This window comes from Hyperoodon ampullatus (assembly GCF_949752795.1).
Source record: "Hyperoodon ampullatus genome assembly, chromosome: 13".
Taxonomy (NCBI): Eukaryota; Metazoa; Chordata; class Mammalia; order Artiodactyla; family Ziphiidae; genus Hyperoodon; species Hyperoodon ampullatus.
In genome coordinates this window covers 63272068-63288043 of record NC_136926.1, presented here as the reverse complement: position 1 = coordinate 63288043, position 15976 = coordinate 63272068, and the positions used below count along the sequence as shown (strand labels likewise).

Below are 15976 nucleotides of genomic sequence, written 5' to 3'. Positions count from 1 at the left end.
TAGTTTAGTCTGAATTGAGTGTCCTGGGCAAATAACCACTTACATGATCCTTTCTGTGCCTCAGTTTCCTTCTCTGTGAAGCTCCCACCTCGCTCAGTCACTGGTGGAGTCCCCTGGGTGGGCTCACAGCTGGCAGGAGGTGCTCCCTCTCGGGGCCTGGTTTTCACATCAGATGATCATGGCCTCACCCCTTCCTCACCCCCACCAGCTCCTCAAACCCTCTGTTCCTTGCTTCTGTGGCCTGTTCTCCCTCCTGTCCTTCTTCACAGCTCCCGTGCTTCCTGCCTCCTGGACTGTCATCAAGAATTTTATACCAGTCACTTAGCACAGACAGGAGCACAGAAAGGAGTGAGAATGGAAAGAAATGGAGAATGGAAAGGACAAGAGATCTGGGGTCTGGCCGAGAGGACCAGCATCCACCTGGTAATCAGTTTAGGGGATGCTCAGAAGGTAAGACACCAGGGTCGTCCAGTTGTCAACTCTGTGTAGCCATGCATAGCCCCCACCACCTTCTTCGATGGCCATGAGGTCTGTGGGACAGTGGGCAATGGGGCTCCCAGAGCCTCGCAAAGAGGCTGTCTTCCACCGCAGGCTTCCCTGGGTGGACTGAAAACCTTCCCTCCCTCACACTCAGCTGGAGCTCCTAGGTTTACCTTTTGAAGCCTCACAGAACACTTAAGTCTGTTCTTCTTCATCCAGCTTTTCCTTCACACATCAGGGAATCCCATTCTCTCCACCTTACCCATGGCGAGCTCTGCATACGCTCACTGTCTTAGTCAGTGCAGGCTGCTATAATGAAATGCCACAGGCCAGGAGGCTCATAAACAGAGATTTATTTTTCACAGTTCTGGAGGCTGGAAGTCTGAGCCTGCCTGGGCGCCAGCATGGTCAGGTTCTGGTGAGGCCTCTCTTCTAGGTGTCAGCCTGTCATCTTCTTGTTCTGTCCTCACATGGTAGAAGGGGCTAGAGAGCTCTCTGGGGCCTCTTTTATAAGGGCACTAATCCCATTCATGGGGGCTCCACCCTCGTGACCTCATTACCTCCCAAAGGCCCCACCTCCTGATACCATCACCTTGGGGGTTAGGATTCAGCATATGAATTTTGGGGGGACACACATTCAGCTCACTGCATACACTCACTCCTTCACATTGAACCTCCACAGTCTCCACCTCCAGCTTCTCCTACTTCTGGCCTTGTATCAACCCACACCAGTGGGGCTTTTGCCTCCCTGCTCCCCCAAATCTGTTTTTCTCAAGGTCACTGATGACCTCCTAGTTGCTAGATCAGTGGGGCCTTCTCCATGCCCCTCTCCCTTAACCTCTGTTAGCATTGGATGAAGCTGACCCATTTATCCCAGAAACGCTCTCTGCTCTGTGCGTCCACGTCATAGGGCTCTCCCGGTTTTCCTCCATCCCACAGGACTTACTTTTCGGTCTCCTTTGCTGGCTCCTTCTCCTCTGCCACCAGCTGAATGTCAGAGCTGACCGCAGGCCCATCCTCTGCCTTCTTCTCTCTTATGTTTGCTCTCTGTCCTGGAGATCTTATTGAGTTCTTTGTCCCTTGACTCTGGGATGTGTATCTCCAGCCTGACCTCCTCACTGGGCTGCAGACGTGTGTATCTGACTGCCTAACCGATCTCCTGTTGGGTGTCTGAGAGTCATAGCAAGCTTAACATGGCCCAGGAACCTTTGATTCACACCCAAACCTATTTGTCTCCATCATTCCCACCTTCTTCAATGGCTCTGTGATCCAACTAGCTGTCCAAGCTAAAATTCTGGGATTTCCTGTTGATTTTTCGCTTTCTCTTTCTAAAAGTTGCCTTCAGCATGTCCTACTGGTTCTTCCCCTAACCTCTTTCCTGGTCTGTCTCCTCCCCACCTCCTCTGCAACCCACCATCTTCTCATGCTGCAATCATTTCCTGTCTCCATGTTTCTTCTCTCTCTTTACAGGCCATTCTCCCTACAGCAGCTGGAGGGGAACTTTTAAATCAGATCATGATATTCCCCTGCTTGGATGCTCTGCTGTGCTGGGTGGCCCATGAGTCCAACTTGACCTGGTGTTGCTCACCTCTCTGACCTCGATTCCTCTCACTTCCCACCATCCCCTCTGCCCTGGCCACACTGCTGCTGCTGTCCTGCAGCCTTCTTTGGCCTTCCATAACCCTTCCAGGCACCCTCCCATCCCCTGTCCTGCTTTAATTTTATAGAGCTCATCACTACTTGGCCCTATGCTGAATTAATATTTTGTCTTTTCTCATGGAAGTCCACGAGGGTGGGGCTTTTGTCTGGTTTGGTCATCGCTGTATCCTGGCCTCAAACAGTACCTGGCACATGGTAGTGGATCAGTAAGTCTTTGGTGAGTGAAAGAAGAGAAAAGCTGTCCTTGGAGGGGTACAGACAGGCAACAGAGGAGTTGCATGTAATCTGGTATAATAAGGACTGGGCTGGAGGTGTGCCCAGGGGCCGTGGGCACAGGGGAGGGAGGGCAGGGAAGGCTGCCAAAGGAAGCTGACACCTGGGCTGACCTCTGATGGATGAGTAGGTTGTAACTAAGAACACACAGCGAGGAAGAGTATTCCAGCCAGAGAGGAAAGAAGACTGACTCACGTCCCTGTCCCTGGGAGAGAGAAGAGGACTTCTAAGGAAGGAGGAGTGGCGAGATTGGGGGGGGAGATGAAGTGGGCGGGGGCTACTAGGGAGCAGCTCTTGGCTTGGGCACCTGGGGATGATAGTCAAAGCCACCAAGAGCTGTGTGACAATATGTGCAGAGAAGATTGACCAGAGCTACTTTAGACCCATGAAGGCTCCAGGCTGCTGAGCCGAATTTTACAAAGGGGAGCTTTTTTTTTTTTGCAGTACGTGGGCCTCTCACTGTTGTGGCCTCTCCCATTGTGGAGCACAGGCTCCGGATGCGCAGTCTCAGCGGCCATGGCACACGGGCCCAGCCGCTCCACGGCATGTGGGATCCTCCCGGACCGGGGCACGAACCCATGTCCCCTGCATCGGCAGGTGGACTCTCAACCACTGCACCACCAGGGAAGCCCCAAAGGGGAGCTTATTAGGGCTCCCTGGTCTGGCCCAGAAAATAAGGCTGCCATGTAGGTACTCTTGCAGGGAATGTGCTAGATACTGGATCTGGGGCCCTGCAGAGCTGCTGGCTGGGGAGGAGGAGTGTCAGCATGAGGCTTTGCCCCTGACCCTCCCCCTAACTGTGCCAGGAATAACACTCCACTGAGGTTCACAATGGAAGCAGATTAATCACAATACAATCAAGGGTTGCGCTCAGAGCGTCAGGCTATGTAGCTTTCAGTTCTGATTTCTCAAAATAGCTCTGGGGATTCCTGTGGACAGATGAAGAGACACTGGTCTAGAGAGGGCCCTGGTCCACGCCGGGGTCTGAGTCAGGTCCCTCCACTACCCAGGAGGGGCAGTGTGTCCTGGCAGCTGTGACCTGCTATTGTTAACAGCCAGGCCCTGGTCCACGCAGGGGTCTGAGTCAGGTCCCTCCACCACCCAGGAGGGCAGTGTGTCCTGGCAGCTGTGACCTGCTATTGTTAACAGCCAAGCCTTTCTTGCCTCTCCCTGCACCTATCTGAGAAGACACTCCGGTCCTTTGTGTGTCAGGCTGTAATTTTCAGACTTTGATTTCTGTGTGTTTGCCTTCTGTGTGTTTGCCTTAGTATGGTATCTCAAGATGGCAGCTGTTCTGCTCTAAAATAGCACTGAGCTCACTGAAGGGCTGTTGGCCTTGGGAAGGGGAGGGGGCTGCTTACTGAGAAGCTCTCAAATGACCGTGGCTTATGCCAGTCAGGGAGACGGGCTGCACTGAGGTGACTAAGGACATGGGTTCTGGGCTCTTGAAAGTGTGAGGTTCCTTTTTTAGTGCCTCCATCCACTGGCTGAATGACCCTGGGCAAGTTACTTTACCTCTTGTAGCCTGAGTCTCTGGTGTAAACCAGGACAGTAATGCCTGCCTTTTAGGGCTGTTGAGAGGATTAAGTGAGGCCAAGTTAAGGATCTAGTATCAGGCTACCACATACAGTTGTGCAGGGTGGGCGCTGCACAAAAGTATCTAGCCAAGTGGAGTTGAAATCCAGCTCACTCTCATTTGACAAGCCATGTGCCTGGCATGTGGAGAAAAAGGTGCTTTTTCCTAATTCACACAGAGGTGCCATACCCACACTGTTCCTACCCAGTGTGGGATAAATAAACCACTCTGTGGTTCCCTGAGACTCTGCACCAGGCTTGACAGGGGCCCAGGGGTTCAGATTGCTGAGCTGGGGCGTCTTCCCTACTCCTGGGGCTGGTGGAGGTCCAGCAGGTGTGCTCTTGTGTGACACAAGGACTGCCCTGGGCCTCCTGTTTTCTTGAACAGCATTAGTATCTGGGGATGAAGCGGCGTATTAGATAGAAAGCTGAATGCATGGGCTTCATCTTGTACCAGCCAGTGGCTTCTGGGTCTCAAAGTACTGTGGCCCCTAAGGAAGATCCCACGGTCCTGAAGGAGCTCTGGAGGTGGGATCAGGTGAACAGAGGAGCCCTCTGTGGGGCAGGCTCATGGGGAGGGGCTGGGAGGAATGACAGAGCCAGACTCTGCATAGTGGGTCCTGGGCATGCTGAAACGAGGCCTCCTCAGCCTTCCAAGCTGGAGCCCACGCCTGCGTGGGAGGAAGGGAACCAATATTCAGAACCGTTGTGGCCACGTCTTCATTTGTCTTCTCGCTGAGTAGGGGCCCTTGCCTGCTGATCAGGCAGCCAGTGCTGCCCAGCTATGCCCCCCACACTCCTGAGGGCACAGAGACGGGGGCAGGATGGATGCGGCCTGGCACCAGCATTGGACTTGGCTGACAGAAGCCAAGTGGCATCTGAGATGAGCTGGGCTCCTGATCTGAGCGGCTGGGACTATTTATACCTGTGAGGTGCCCGAATGTGGTGCCAGCGTCCCCTCCCCTTTGAGGTGGGTAGAGATCGTCTTTCTAGAATTGAAAGAAGAGACAGTGACGAATTCACCTTGAGAGGCTAATGGAGTCGAGGAAGTTGGAGAAACTGTTGCTCTCAGTCTTCTAGCAGCTCAAGGGAAAGCTTGAGATATTTAGAGAGAGATCCATGACTTAAAGGGGCCTTTCTTAGTGGTTTCCAATAGTAAGAGAAAACTTATAAAAATATAGAAAAGTGTTTTTTGAATCATTCATAATCCCATTACTCAGAGAAACCTACTATTTTTTTAAAAACATCTTTATTGTAGTATAATTGCTTTACAATGGTGTGCTAGTTTCTGATTTATAACAAAGTGAATCAGCTATACATATACATATATCCCCATATCTCCTCCCTCTTGCGTCTCCTTCCCTCTCTCCCTATCCCACCCCTCTAGGTGGTCACAAAGCACCGAGCTGATCTCCCTGTGCTATGCGGCTGCTTCCCACTAGCTATTTTACATTTGGTAGTGTATATATGTCCATGCCACTCTCTCACTTCGTCCCAGCTTACCCTTCCCCCTCCCTGTGTCCTCAAGTCTATTCTCTACATCTGTATTCCTGTCCTGCCCCTAGGTTCTTCATAACCATTTTTTTTTTAGATTCCATATATATGTATTAGCATACTGTATTTGTTTTTCTCTTTCTGACTTCACTCTGTATGACAGTCTCTAGGTCCATCCACCTCACTACAAATAACTCAGTTTCGCTTCTTTTTATGGCTGAGTAATATTCCATTGTATATATGTGCCACATCTTCTTTATCCATTCATCTGTTGATAGACACTTAGGTTGCTTCCATGTCCTGACTATTGTAAATAGAGCTACAGTGAACATTGAGGTACATGACTCTTTTTGAATTATGGGAGAAACCTATTATTAATATCTTGTTACAGTCCTTCCCTTTTCCCATGTGTTCACGTATGTATATATAATTCTTTTTGGCGATCATAGTTTTGTAACTTGCTTTTTTCACTCAACATTATCATGAGCATCTCCCATTACACACAAAAATTTAAGCATCTTTTTTTTTTTTTTTTTTTTTGCGGTACGCGGGCCTCTCACTGCTGCGGTCTCTCCTGTTGCGGAGCACAGGCTCTGGACGTGCAGGCTCAGCGGCCATGGCTCACGGGCCCAGCCACTCCGTGGCACGTGGGATCTTCCTGGACCAGGGCACGAACCCATGTTCCCTGCATCGGCAGGCGGACTCTCAACCACTGTGCCACCAGGGAAGCCCTAAGCATCATTTTTGATGTCTGCTTGGTGGTCAGTATCCAGACCAAAAAGGGATTTCTATGGCTTCCTCCAGAATGCCGTCCTTGGGCCTCCTGTCAGAAGCAAAATCGAGGGGTGACCCATGTGGCAGTGCTTCTTGCAGTCTTATTTCCTCAAGTCATTCGTCTTTAAGGAGTGAGATGGAGCAGCACAGCCTCCCAAAAGCAAAGCCCAGATATGCTGGAGAAAGAAGCAAGGGCTATTAGCTCCATTTTTCAGATGGAAAACTAGGCTTTAGACCCAGGCCTGCAGTGATTTTGATGACGTGGCTGAGGTACCACATGGAGTGTTTTCAGAGTACCTGGGATTTGTTATCACGTGTGGTAAGACGCACAGACGTGGAAATGACTGTCGTGAAGGAAGAGGTTTTTATACTTACAGATCTCTAGAAACAGGAAGCACACCATGCCATGTAGGACCACACAGGAAGCACCAGAGTCAGTCAAGAAGCAGAAGGAGTGAAGGGAAAAAGTGGTCAAGAGCCATATAGGCAAAGCGTATATGGAAGGAATGGATGCGACAGGGTATGCAGACCTAAGATTGGCTAGTGTGAATAATTTCAGTGGGCTCTGGGGCAGAGGGCTGTCCCTAGTTGTTTGGCAGCTGGCCTTGGGGTGATTAGGGCAGAGGGATAAGTGGCCCTAAGTGTGAGAGGAGGAGGTGGTGGTGGTGGTGGAGTATAAGCTCTGGATTGCTTGTTTTGCGTATGAAAGGTGTGCTCATGGGCTGTTTACCATCTCTAGGAATTGACTAGTTCTAGGAGAGACAGTCTCTCCAGGGCCAGCAAGGCCCCAGATGTCAAAGCATCAGAAACACATAGTTAATCTATGGAGTCTGCAGCAGAGATGGGTGACCAGGGACATCCCCACGTCCAAGCAGAATTCAACATGGGCTTTATCCTCAGGGTGGTAGGGGAGAGGTTTACTAATAGCAGCAGAAGGAGGATGGCAGCCAATCCAGATGGTGGAGAACTTCCTGAGTGATTCGTCTCTGGCTCAGCTCTGCCATCAACTAGCTGAGGGACTGTAAGCATGTCTCTGAGTCCCTGGGCATCCACTGGCAGCTCTTGCCCTTTAATGGCAGGAGAAAGAGAAAGAAGGGAAATGGACATGCCTTGGGCACTTCCTGTGTGCCAGGCACTGTACTAGTGCTTTCTCTGAAACTCTCATCAATATCTGCTCTCAGCCCTGTCAGTGTACTGCATTTTTAATGCTGATTTTGCAAATGAAGAAGCTAAGCCTCAGGAAAGTGATGGGCCTAAGGTGGCTAATGAGGGGCAAAGAAGGTTGTGAACCTTATTCCGAAATCCTCTCCACCTAATAGCCACTAAACACACCACACAAGACCATTTGGAATCATTGAACTGCCTAGTGATGTGCATATGAGTGATGCTGGGGATTCAGGAAAAAGGAAGACTGAGTGGAGGTTGGCAGAGGTAAGGCCAGGAGGGCCTTGTGAAGGCAATGGAGGGGCTGGCTGATCAAAGGGAGGTGCTGCTTGGTTTTAACTTCCTTTGAGAGTTTCTTTCTCCTGTTTGTGGATCATTAATTCATAGTATTGTTCTGGCTTGGTTAGTAAGTGGGAAAAACTGAGGGAACCTTGGGGATTGTATTTAAGTGCTGGGTGGGACTTTAGATATCACCTCGTTCAGATTATTTTTAGGAGGAGAAAAAAGAGGCCCAGAGAGGGGAAGTGATTTACCCAAAGCCACAAAGCTGGTTTAGAGGCATATCCTAGATGTGTCTGCAAGTGTCCCAACTCCCTGAGAACACTAGGAGAAGCCTCCTCTTAATAATCTTCTGCATCATTATAATCTGGAGCTTTTCTTAGAAGCATCCTGAGATCATGGCTTCAGATGACCCAGTGGATTCCAAAGGGCTTCGTGTCACTGGCTCTGGTTGCAAATGATGATCTTTGTGATAAGACACCAGACCTCACTTACTGTTATGTGACTGGAAAAATGGCATGAGTTGGAGCCAAGGTCATGGACTTTTTTGTAGCCCCAGGCTGACACCTTGTTCTTAGTTTCAGATAACAGAATCCATTTTAGCTAAAGCAGAAAGGGATTTATTAAGGGTAGAGATAGCACAGAATCATTGGGAAAGCTGAAGAAAGACTCTAGGCTAGCTTCCAGGAATGTCTCTGCAGATTGCATTGTGAAATTGGGCCATCGTGGAAGCTGCTGCCTCTGATATAATCGCAAAGGTGCTGCCACCACTACAATTTCCAAGAGCCATGCCACCTCTGCCACATTCTGCACCAGCAAAACAATACCTTGAGCTTTGTCATTCTTCTAGAACATGGCTCTGACTCAGTCTCATGCTACTGATTGTTGAACCTAAATTGCTTCAAGGACCCTAGCTACAAGGGAGTCGGGGAAATGCAGTTTTTAGCTTTCTTGTCTCTGTAGTACAAAAGGTGCAGAGATACCAAAGACAAATTCCCTGTGTTTGAGATACTCCTCATTTGGAAGGGGAAATAGATATATAAACAGACTATTATGATACAATGGTATCTGCTCTAATTAGGGGCAAATGTATAGAGGGACCCTGAGAGTGAGCATTAGAAAAGGCTTCCCAGAAGTGGGGGCATTTGAGCTGGATACTGAAGGATCAATATGAGTTTGTCAGCTGAGAAAGACAGAGAAAGGAGTTGTAAAACACAAGGGAAACAGAAAAAGGAGAGTGTGATATTTTGGGGATCCTCCGTGCCTAGTTCTTATGAAATCTGCTTAAATTCTTTTAAGACATGAGAGAAAGGAGAGGATTTATTTTGTATAAATAGGAGCCAATGTGTTGTATAAAATATTTTAATATTCTAAAATATTATTTAAAATTTCTTAAATATATAATTATAATATTTTAAAAATTAACTTAAATCACATTAAAATAAAAAACAAATATTTACAAATATAATAGTTTTAAAGTGTTAAATATCAAATTATATTTTTACATTATTTAAAATACCGATATTTTAAAAAGAAGCCAATTTATTGGATAAATGTCTCAATATTTCTAAAGCAGCACAGACTTAAGTTTGTCCACATAAGTTAGTGAGAAGATACGTGACATAGCTGCTGCCACATTTTGGGAGGTTTGTGGGAAATGCTCAAGGACTGACTTTATTTTAAATCCTTGGTTATGGCTTGCGGTGCCCAGCAGCCGTCCTGGGGCTCCATCCCCACCTCCTGCTCTCCAGGGCTACCTGTTGAGAGGCCACTGCCCCAAGTTAGAGAGGCTGACCCTGCAGGCTTCTTGATTCTGGGCTGTCATGGGATCCCACCCTCCCAGCTTACTCTGCCCCAGCATCTCCTGAAAGAGAGGCCGTGAGGAAAGGGTGCACCTGGCCTCTGCCCTGTGGGCCCCTTCTGCCTCTGTGGCCAAGTCCAGCAGTGAACTACTGTGTTTTACCTTGGTGGGAACCCTCCCCCCGACTCTCCCCGCCCTCCGGCTCCCCCACCCCCCGGGCAGGCGGATGTTCCCTGGGCTGGTGCAAACTGTCAGGTGCGGCTATGGGAGGCCAGAGGGCACTTTCTAGGGCTTACCAGCTGTCCTCGTAAGTGGGTGGACAAGAGCAGTCTTGACTGTATGCACTGGTACACAACGCAGCTTTGCCACCTGCCACCTCCACGACTCTGGCAAGTGAGTTAACTCCCAGAGCCTGCTTGTGATGACCGCTTTCCTGGTGGGCTAGTAATAAAGATTGAAAGGGAATATGATGCTTAATGAAATAAGTCAGACAGAGAAAGACAAATACTCTATGGTATCACTTATATGTGGAATCTAAAAAATAATACAAATGATTGTACATGCACAACAGAAACAGACTCACCGACTTAGAAAACAAACTTGTGGTTACCAAAGGGGAGAGGGATAAATTAGGAATATAAGATGAACAGATACAAAGTACTATATATAAAATAGATAAGCAAGAAGGATATACTGTATAGCACAGGGGATTATACCCATTATCTTGTAATAACCTATAACGGAATATAATCTGCAAAATACTGAATCACCCTGCCGTATACCTGAAACTAACATAATACTGTAAACAACTATACTTCAATTAAAAAGAAAGAAAAGTGAATGCTTCCACGTAGAGTGCCGGGCCCTGAACGTGGCCCATGACAAGGGCTCAGCAGTATTGGCTGAAATTGCTATTGTTTCTCTGCGTGAAGCTGCAGAAGGTACTGCAAAGTGACTCTGACATGCCTGGAGCCAGCTGGTGTGGGAGTGGGCTCGGGCCCGTCTACACTGACAGCACCACCTGGAGTGCCACCTGTTTAGCCGCAGTTTTCTCAGCTGCCAAATGGGGAGAAAGAAAGAGTCTCACCTAGTCACATTGTGAGCATCGGCATCAGTGAGCTAATGGAAACAAATACTTTTTTTTTTTTTTTTTTTTTTTTTTTGCGGTACGTGGGCCTCTCACTGTTGTGGCCTCTCCCGTTGCGGAGCACAGGCTCTGGACGCGCAGGCCCAGCGGCCATGGCTCATGGGCCCAGCCGCTCTGCGGCATGTGGGATCCTCCCGGACCGGGGCACGAACCCGTGTCCCCTGCATCGGCAGGCGGACTCTCAACCACTGCGCCACCAGGGAAGCCCAACAAATGCTTTTTATAGTAGAAAAAGCAGCTTGTGTTTTTTCAGCTATGCTTGTGGCTGTCGTTGTGTGACACTTCTCCCAAGAGGAGGAGAAAGGAGAAAAGAGCAGGAAAGGGCAGGACCAGCTGAAGACCTGTAGCCTCACTGCCCCGGCTCCCAGGGCTGCCTCCATCAATCACTGGTCAGAGGAAGACCGCAAATGAGAACATGCCCAGAGCATCCTCTTTCTCCTTCGAAGCCACCACGTGGAACCAAACCTGCTTCTAAATGTCATGATTTACTGAAATGGGTTCATGCTTATACTTCCAGGTTGATGGGGGTGCTGAGAGTAATCAGCCACCAAGTGATCAGGCCACAGGGCGCCAGCAGTCCTGGAGACAGACCCTCATCAGGTCGTCTGCTGGGGTGGGCTGGTTTGCTCCATTAATTTGGCCAGATACCACCCCTCTGCCCCCTGCCCCCCGACAACAAGAGCCCTGACAGGTCCCTGAAAGTCTGGCCGCTTCTCTGCGTAGTAACCTCTGTCCCTATTGGTCCCCAGGTACTTTGAATTTTACGAGGGCCCTTTTGAGTATAACTCCACGAGATGCCTGGAGCTGAGGCACGAGATCTTGGAAGTGAAGGTGCTTTCCATGTGAGTGTGGCCGGGTGGGTGGTGGGTGCAGGGTGGTGCACGTGGGGATGGGCAAGGCAGGATGGGGTGGGGGGTGAGGGGTTGGCCCAAGGAAACTGGAAACTTGGTGCATCACTACAGAGAAAGAATTAGGGTGCTTCCCCGGGGCCTCTGGCATTTGGAGAGCTCTGGAGGGCTCGACGCAGGGATGACTGTTCGTGTTTTATGAAAAATGCCAAGTTTGCAAGGTTACCTCTGGTGACTGGGCGTTCCAGTCCCCGGCTCAGTTACCAGCATCTATGGTTATCATCACTGGTCTCTTCTTGGATAGAAATCGAAGAGGGCACAGGAGCATCTTATCTGAAATTCAGTACTTTGTGGCTTAAGCATTGCCCTCTTGCTATTCATTAAATTTTAAAAAATTATTTAAAGGATACAACATTCAAGTGGTACAAAAAGATATACAGTGAGAAGTCCCCTTCCCACAGCTACCCCCCTCCAGTCTCTCCCTCAGAGGCCACCCATGTATCCTCGTGCATCCTTCCAGAGGGTCTGCATAAACCAGCACCCGTGGGTGGATGTCTTTTACCTTTTTTTTGTTTTTTGTTTTGTTTTTTTTGTAGTACGCGGGCCTCTCACTGTTGTGGCCTCTCCTGTTGCGGAGCACAGGCTCCGGACGTGCAGGCTCAGCGGCCATGGCTCACGGGCCAAGTTGCTCCGCAGCATGTGGGATCTTCCCAGACCGGGGCATGAACCCGTGTCCCCTGCATCGGCAGGCGGACTCTCAACCCCTGCGCCACCAGGGAAGTCCCCCCTTTTTTTTAATACAAATAACGAGAACTGTGCTCCCCACTCGCCACCAACGGTGTATCACCTGTGGCTCTTTTACAACCTGTGTGAGGGAAAACGCATTACATGCTGGACTCACTAGTGTGTATGTGCCTCCCTCACAGCACTGCCATGAATTGAGAGGAATTTGTGTCATGTTAATCATGGTAGGATGTATGTTTCTTTGAAAACAGTTATCACTGACCCTTGAACAACATGGGTTTGAACTGCACAGGTGCACTTATATGCAGACATTTTTTGAGAGTAAATGCTGCAGTGCTGCTCGGTCCAATGTTGGTTGGATCTGTGGATGCCAAGGAGCTGTGGTCAGGGAGGGCTGACTACAAGCCCTGCGCTGTTCAAGGGACAACTGTACATCCGGTGTGGGAGAAGTACAGTTGATGTGGAGCCAGGCAGTGCTGGGTGCTTATGTGGACTCATGGGCCCCGACACGATCCCAGGACTTCCATCCATGGCCCACAGGCAGGAGCCACTGCTCCTTTAGCCACTTGACATGATATCCAGGTCATGTGGGTCATTGAAAGAGCTTGGAGCTTGGGGTCAGGCAGACTTGGGATCCAAAGCTGACTCTGGGCCTTAGAAGCTCTGCATCTTTATACAAATTACTTAACCTCTTTGAGTCTTTCCTTACCTATAAAAATGGGGACACAATTCCCTACTTTTAAGGGTTGCAGTAAAGACTAGCTGAAGTAACATATGTGAAATAGATAGCCCAACAGTGCACATCTACAGCAGCACACCTAATAGGTGCTCAGTAAATGTGAATGTGCCCTCTCTCTCCTCCCTCCCCTTTCTTTCCGTTTTGGAACCAGCAGCAGCTTTTCTGGGCTGACATTCACAGTCTCCATCAGCTTAGTAGTGCAGGAAAGCTCCGGGGATAAGGCCAAACGTCTAGCTGGGATCAGCTGTGTTGTTCACGGTCCTTGTTCTGGTCCAGGGTCTGTATAGCGCCTAGAGGGACCACAGGAGGCAGCTCACCCTCTGTCCATCCCACCCAGCCCTGAGCGGAGCACACCATGGAGGGTGCTAGGAGTTAACTGGGTCAAGAGGATTCTAGACTGAGGGGACAGTTTGTGCCAAGGCCTGTGTCAGGAGGGGCCCACTGTGTCCCAGGCTCTGAGAGCTGGCCTGAGGGGGAACAGGAGCCATGTCCCTGGAGGAGCAGGCAGGCCTGGACCTTATGGAGCCTTGCAGTGTGGACCGGGATTTAGATTTTATCCTTTTCTTAGGTCCATGGGCACCCATGGGAGAGGTTTTAAACAAGTGGGGGCGGGGGGAGGATAATGTGATCGGTGTTTGATACGCTCTGCCGAGGAGCTGTGACTTAGTGATGAAGACGTCTGTCCAGACCGCAGGCAGGAGCCAAAGGTATAAGCAGAGAGCCTTACCTTTTCTCAGAACTCAGAGATCTCGGCCCCTTAAATGTTTCACTGCGGAAAGTTGGAGCACTCTCACTGAGAGCTTACCTTAGAGTTTTCAAAGGGTAGATAATTAATCTTTTAAATTATAAAAAGCAGACAGTGTTTTCATGGTTACTTCAAGATCTAGACAGGAAGTCTGAGAGACCCTATAAATGGGCCGTCCTGTCCCATCCCATCCCTCTACCCATATATTTTCTCTGCATTAGTATAAGTCCTTGTTTTGATTTGCTCTGGCTCCCATAACAAAGTACCACAGACTGGGGGGCTTAAACAACGGAACTTTACTTTCTCACAGTTCTGGAGGCTGGAGGTCTGAGATCAAGGTGTCGGCAGGCTTCGTTTCTCCCGAGGCCTCTCTCTTTGGCGGATACATGGCCATCTTCTCTCTCTGTCTTCCCTCCGTACCTGTGTCCTAACTTCCTCTTCTTATAAGGACATCAGTCATATTGGATTAGGGCCCACCCTGGTGATGTCATTTTAGCTTAACCACCTCTTAAAGACCTTACCTCCAAATAGAGTCACATCCTGAGATATTGGGGTTTAGGGCTCAACATATGAATTTTGAGGGAGATATAATTCAGCCCATAATAATCCTTATCACAGCTTCCATTTAGGGACCATATTAGAAGTTACCGGGCCCTTTGTTTCAAGCCTAAGTCTTGAACATTGCGGGGTGTGATGGGAACCTCATTTCCCCCCATGATCTGTGGCCGCCCTTTGTCCCTTGTCAAGGACTTGTGTTGGTGACAGAAGGTCCTCTGCGTGTTTGGCTGTACTTCTTGTCTCTGCCTTTGGGGCACCCTCTCTGTTCTCCTGAGCTGAGCGGCCATCCCAGCGGGCGACCTATGAGCTGTACCCCATCTGTCACTTCCATGTCAATTGCCCTCCATGTGGTCCCCTGGCCCTGGAGTCTTGGCGCTGGTGGTACTGGGGGTCTGAGAGGAGAGAGGCTGGGCTGTTCATGGGGCATGTGAGCCTGCTGGGTCATCAGGGAGCAGTGATACCAAGTGGCTCCTTTCCTGAGTCCTCAAGCTGAGGTCAGTGGGCTCCCCCAGGGCTGGAATCGTAGAAGACAGAGGCTGGTCTCTAATCCTAGTGTTTCTGATGCTACCTGGGCACCTGTGGTCTTCACTGTGCTCCAGCCCAGAGCCAGGAGCGGTGCTCACGGTGGAGACCCTGAGTCATCCAGAAAAGGTTAAATCTCCCATCTGTGAATGGAAGGGGCTGGACGGATGTGCCCAGAGGCCCTTCCGGTATATGAACGTCAGCTGGCATTCCATCTGAGGAGACAGTGGGGTGTGTGATTCATCTGGGAATGATTCTGATCCAGAATTGCTCCAATGAATGGTAAAAATCAGTCAGCTGGAAAATTCCCATATGGTAAAGGCCTCGTTCCCAGACAATGTCCAATACAATGAGGATTTACTCTGTGATGATTTGTTACGAAATCACATTGTCCCTAATACTTGTAAAAATTATTTATGCTGACTTTTAGTCATTCTAGGGCCTCTTTATTTATTTATTTTTATTTTATTATTATTATTTTTTGAGGTACGCGGGCTTCTCACTGCTGTGGCCTCTCCCACTGTGGAGCACAGGCTCCGGACGCGCAGGCTCAGTGGCCATGGCTCACGGGCCCAGCCGCTCCACGGCATGTGGGATCCTCCCGGACCGGGGCACGAACCCGCGTCCCCTGCATCGGCAGGCAGACTCTCAACCACTGTGCCACCAGGGAAGGCCAGGGCCTCTTTATTTTTAAACCAATTGCTGCCTGTGCTCACACACTGATGGGGGCCATGCCTGGGACCTCACCCTTGGTGTCTCCTGCCACTGCTTCCCCATCTTTCTCGGCTGGGGAACCCTGCACAGAGCCCTGTACTGAGACCAAGAGAGAGGCTGGGAGCAGTGCTGGCTGGGCAGAGCTTTCAGGGCTGGATGTCCCTTTGTGCCCACACTTTTCTGAGTCTTGTTGCCTGACCCTACCCAGGCTCAGGACGTGTCTGTTAAATGAATGAGAAAGTGGACGAAACCTAGGTGGGAACAGAAGAGTTCATGGCGGAAAAGGAGGAGAACGATGAGGGAGAACGAGATGATGGTGATCGTCTCCTGCACACGACTAGAAAAGTCATGTAGAATACAAAAGTTTATAATAATAAAAAGCAAAGGTCCTCTTCCCCACACCCTCTGCCCCAGGCCTGCTACTTGGCTGTTTCTTCTGGGAATTACCTTGTACCTCTCA

The 15976-nt window shown here is 49.6% G+C and overlaps 1 protein-coding gene across 3 annotated transcripts in view; it reads left to right on the top strand.

Annotated features, from left to right (window-relative positions):
- ST8SIA5 (ST8 alpha-N-acetyl-neuraminide alpha-2,8-sialyltransferase 5) overlaps nt 1-15976 on the top strand; it is a gene marked incomplete at both ends in the record, with an annotated part of 64873 nt that overhangs the window by 33022 nt on the left and 15875 nt on the right. For 2 of the 3 annotated variants that reach the window (XM_079717459.1, XM_079717458.1), the window contains one exon: nt 11396-11488. The exons of the other annotated variant lie outside the window; for it this stretch is intronic. In XM_079717459.1, coding sequence (XP_079573585.1) covers nt 11396-11488 — 93 coding nt within the window. The remainder of the gene's footprint in view (nt 1-11395; nt 11489-15976) is intronic. 3 annotated transcript variants of the gene reach the window in all.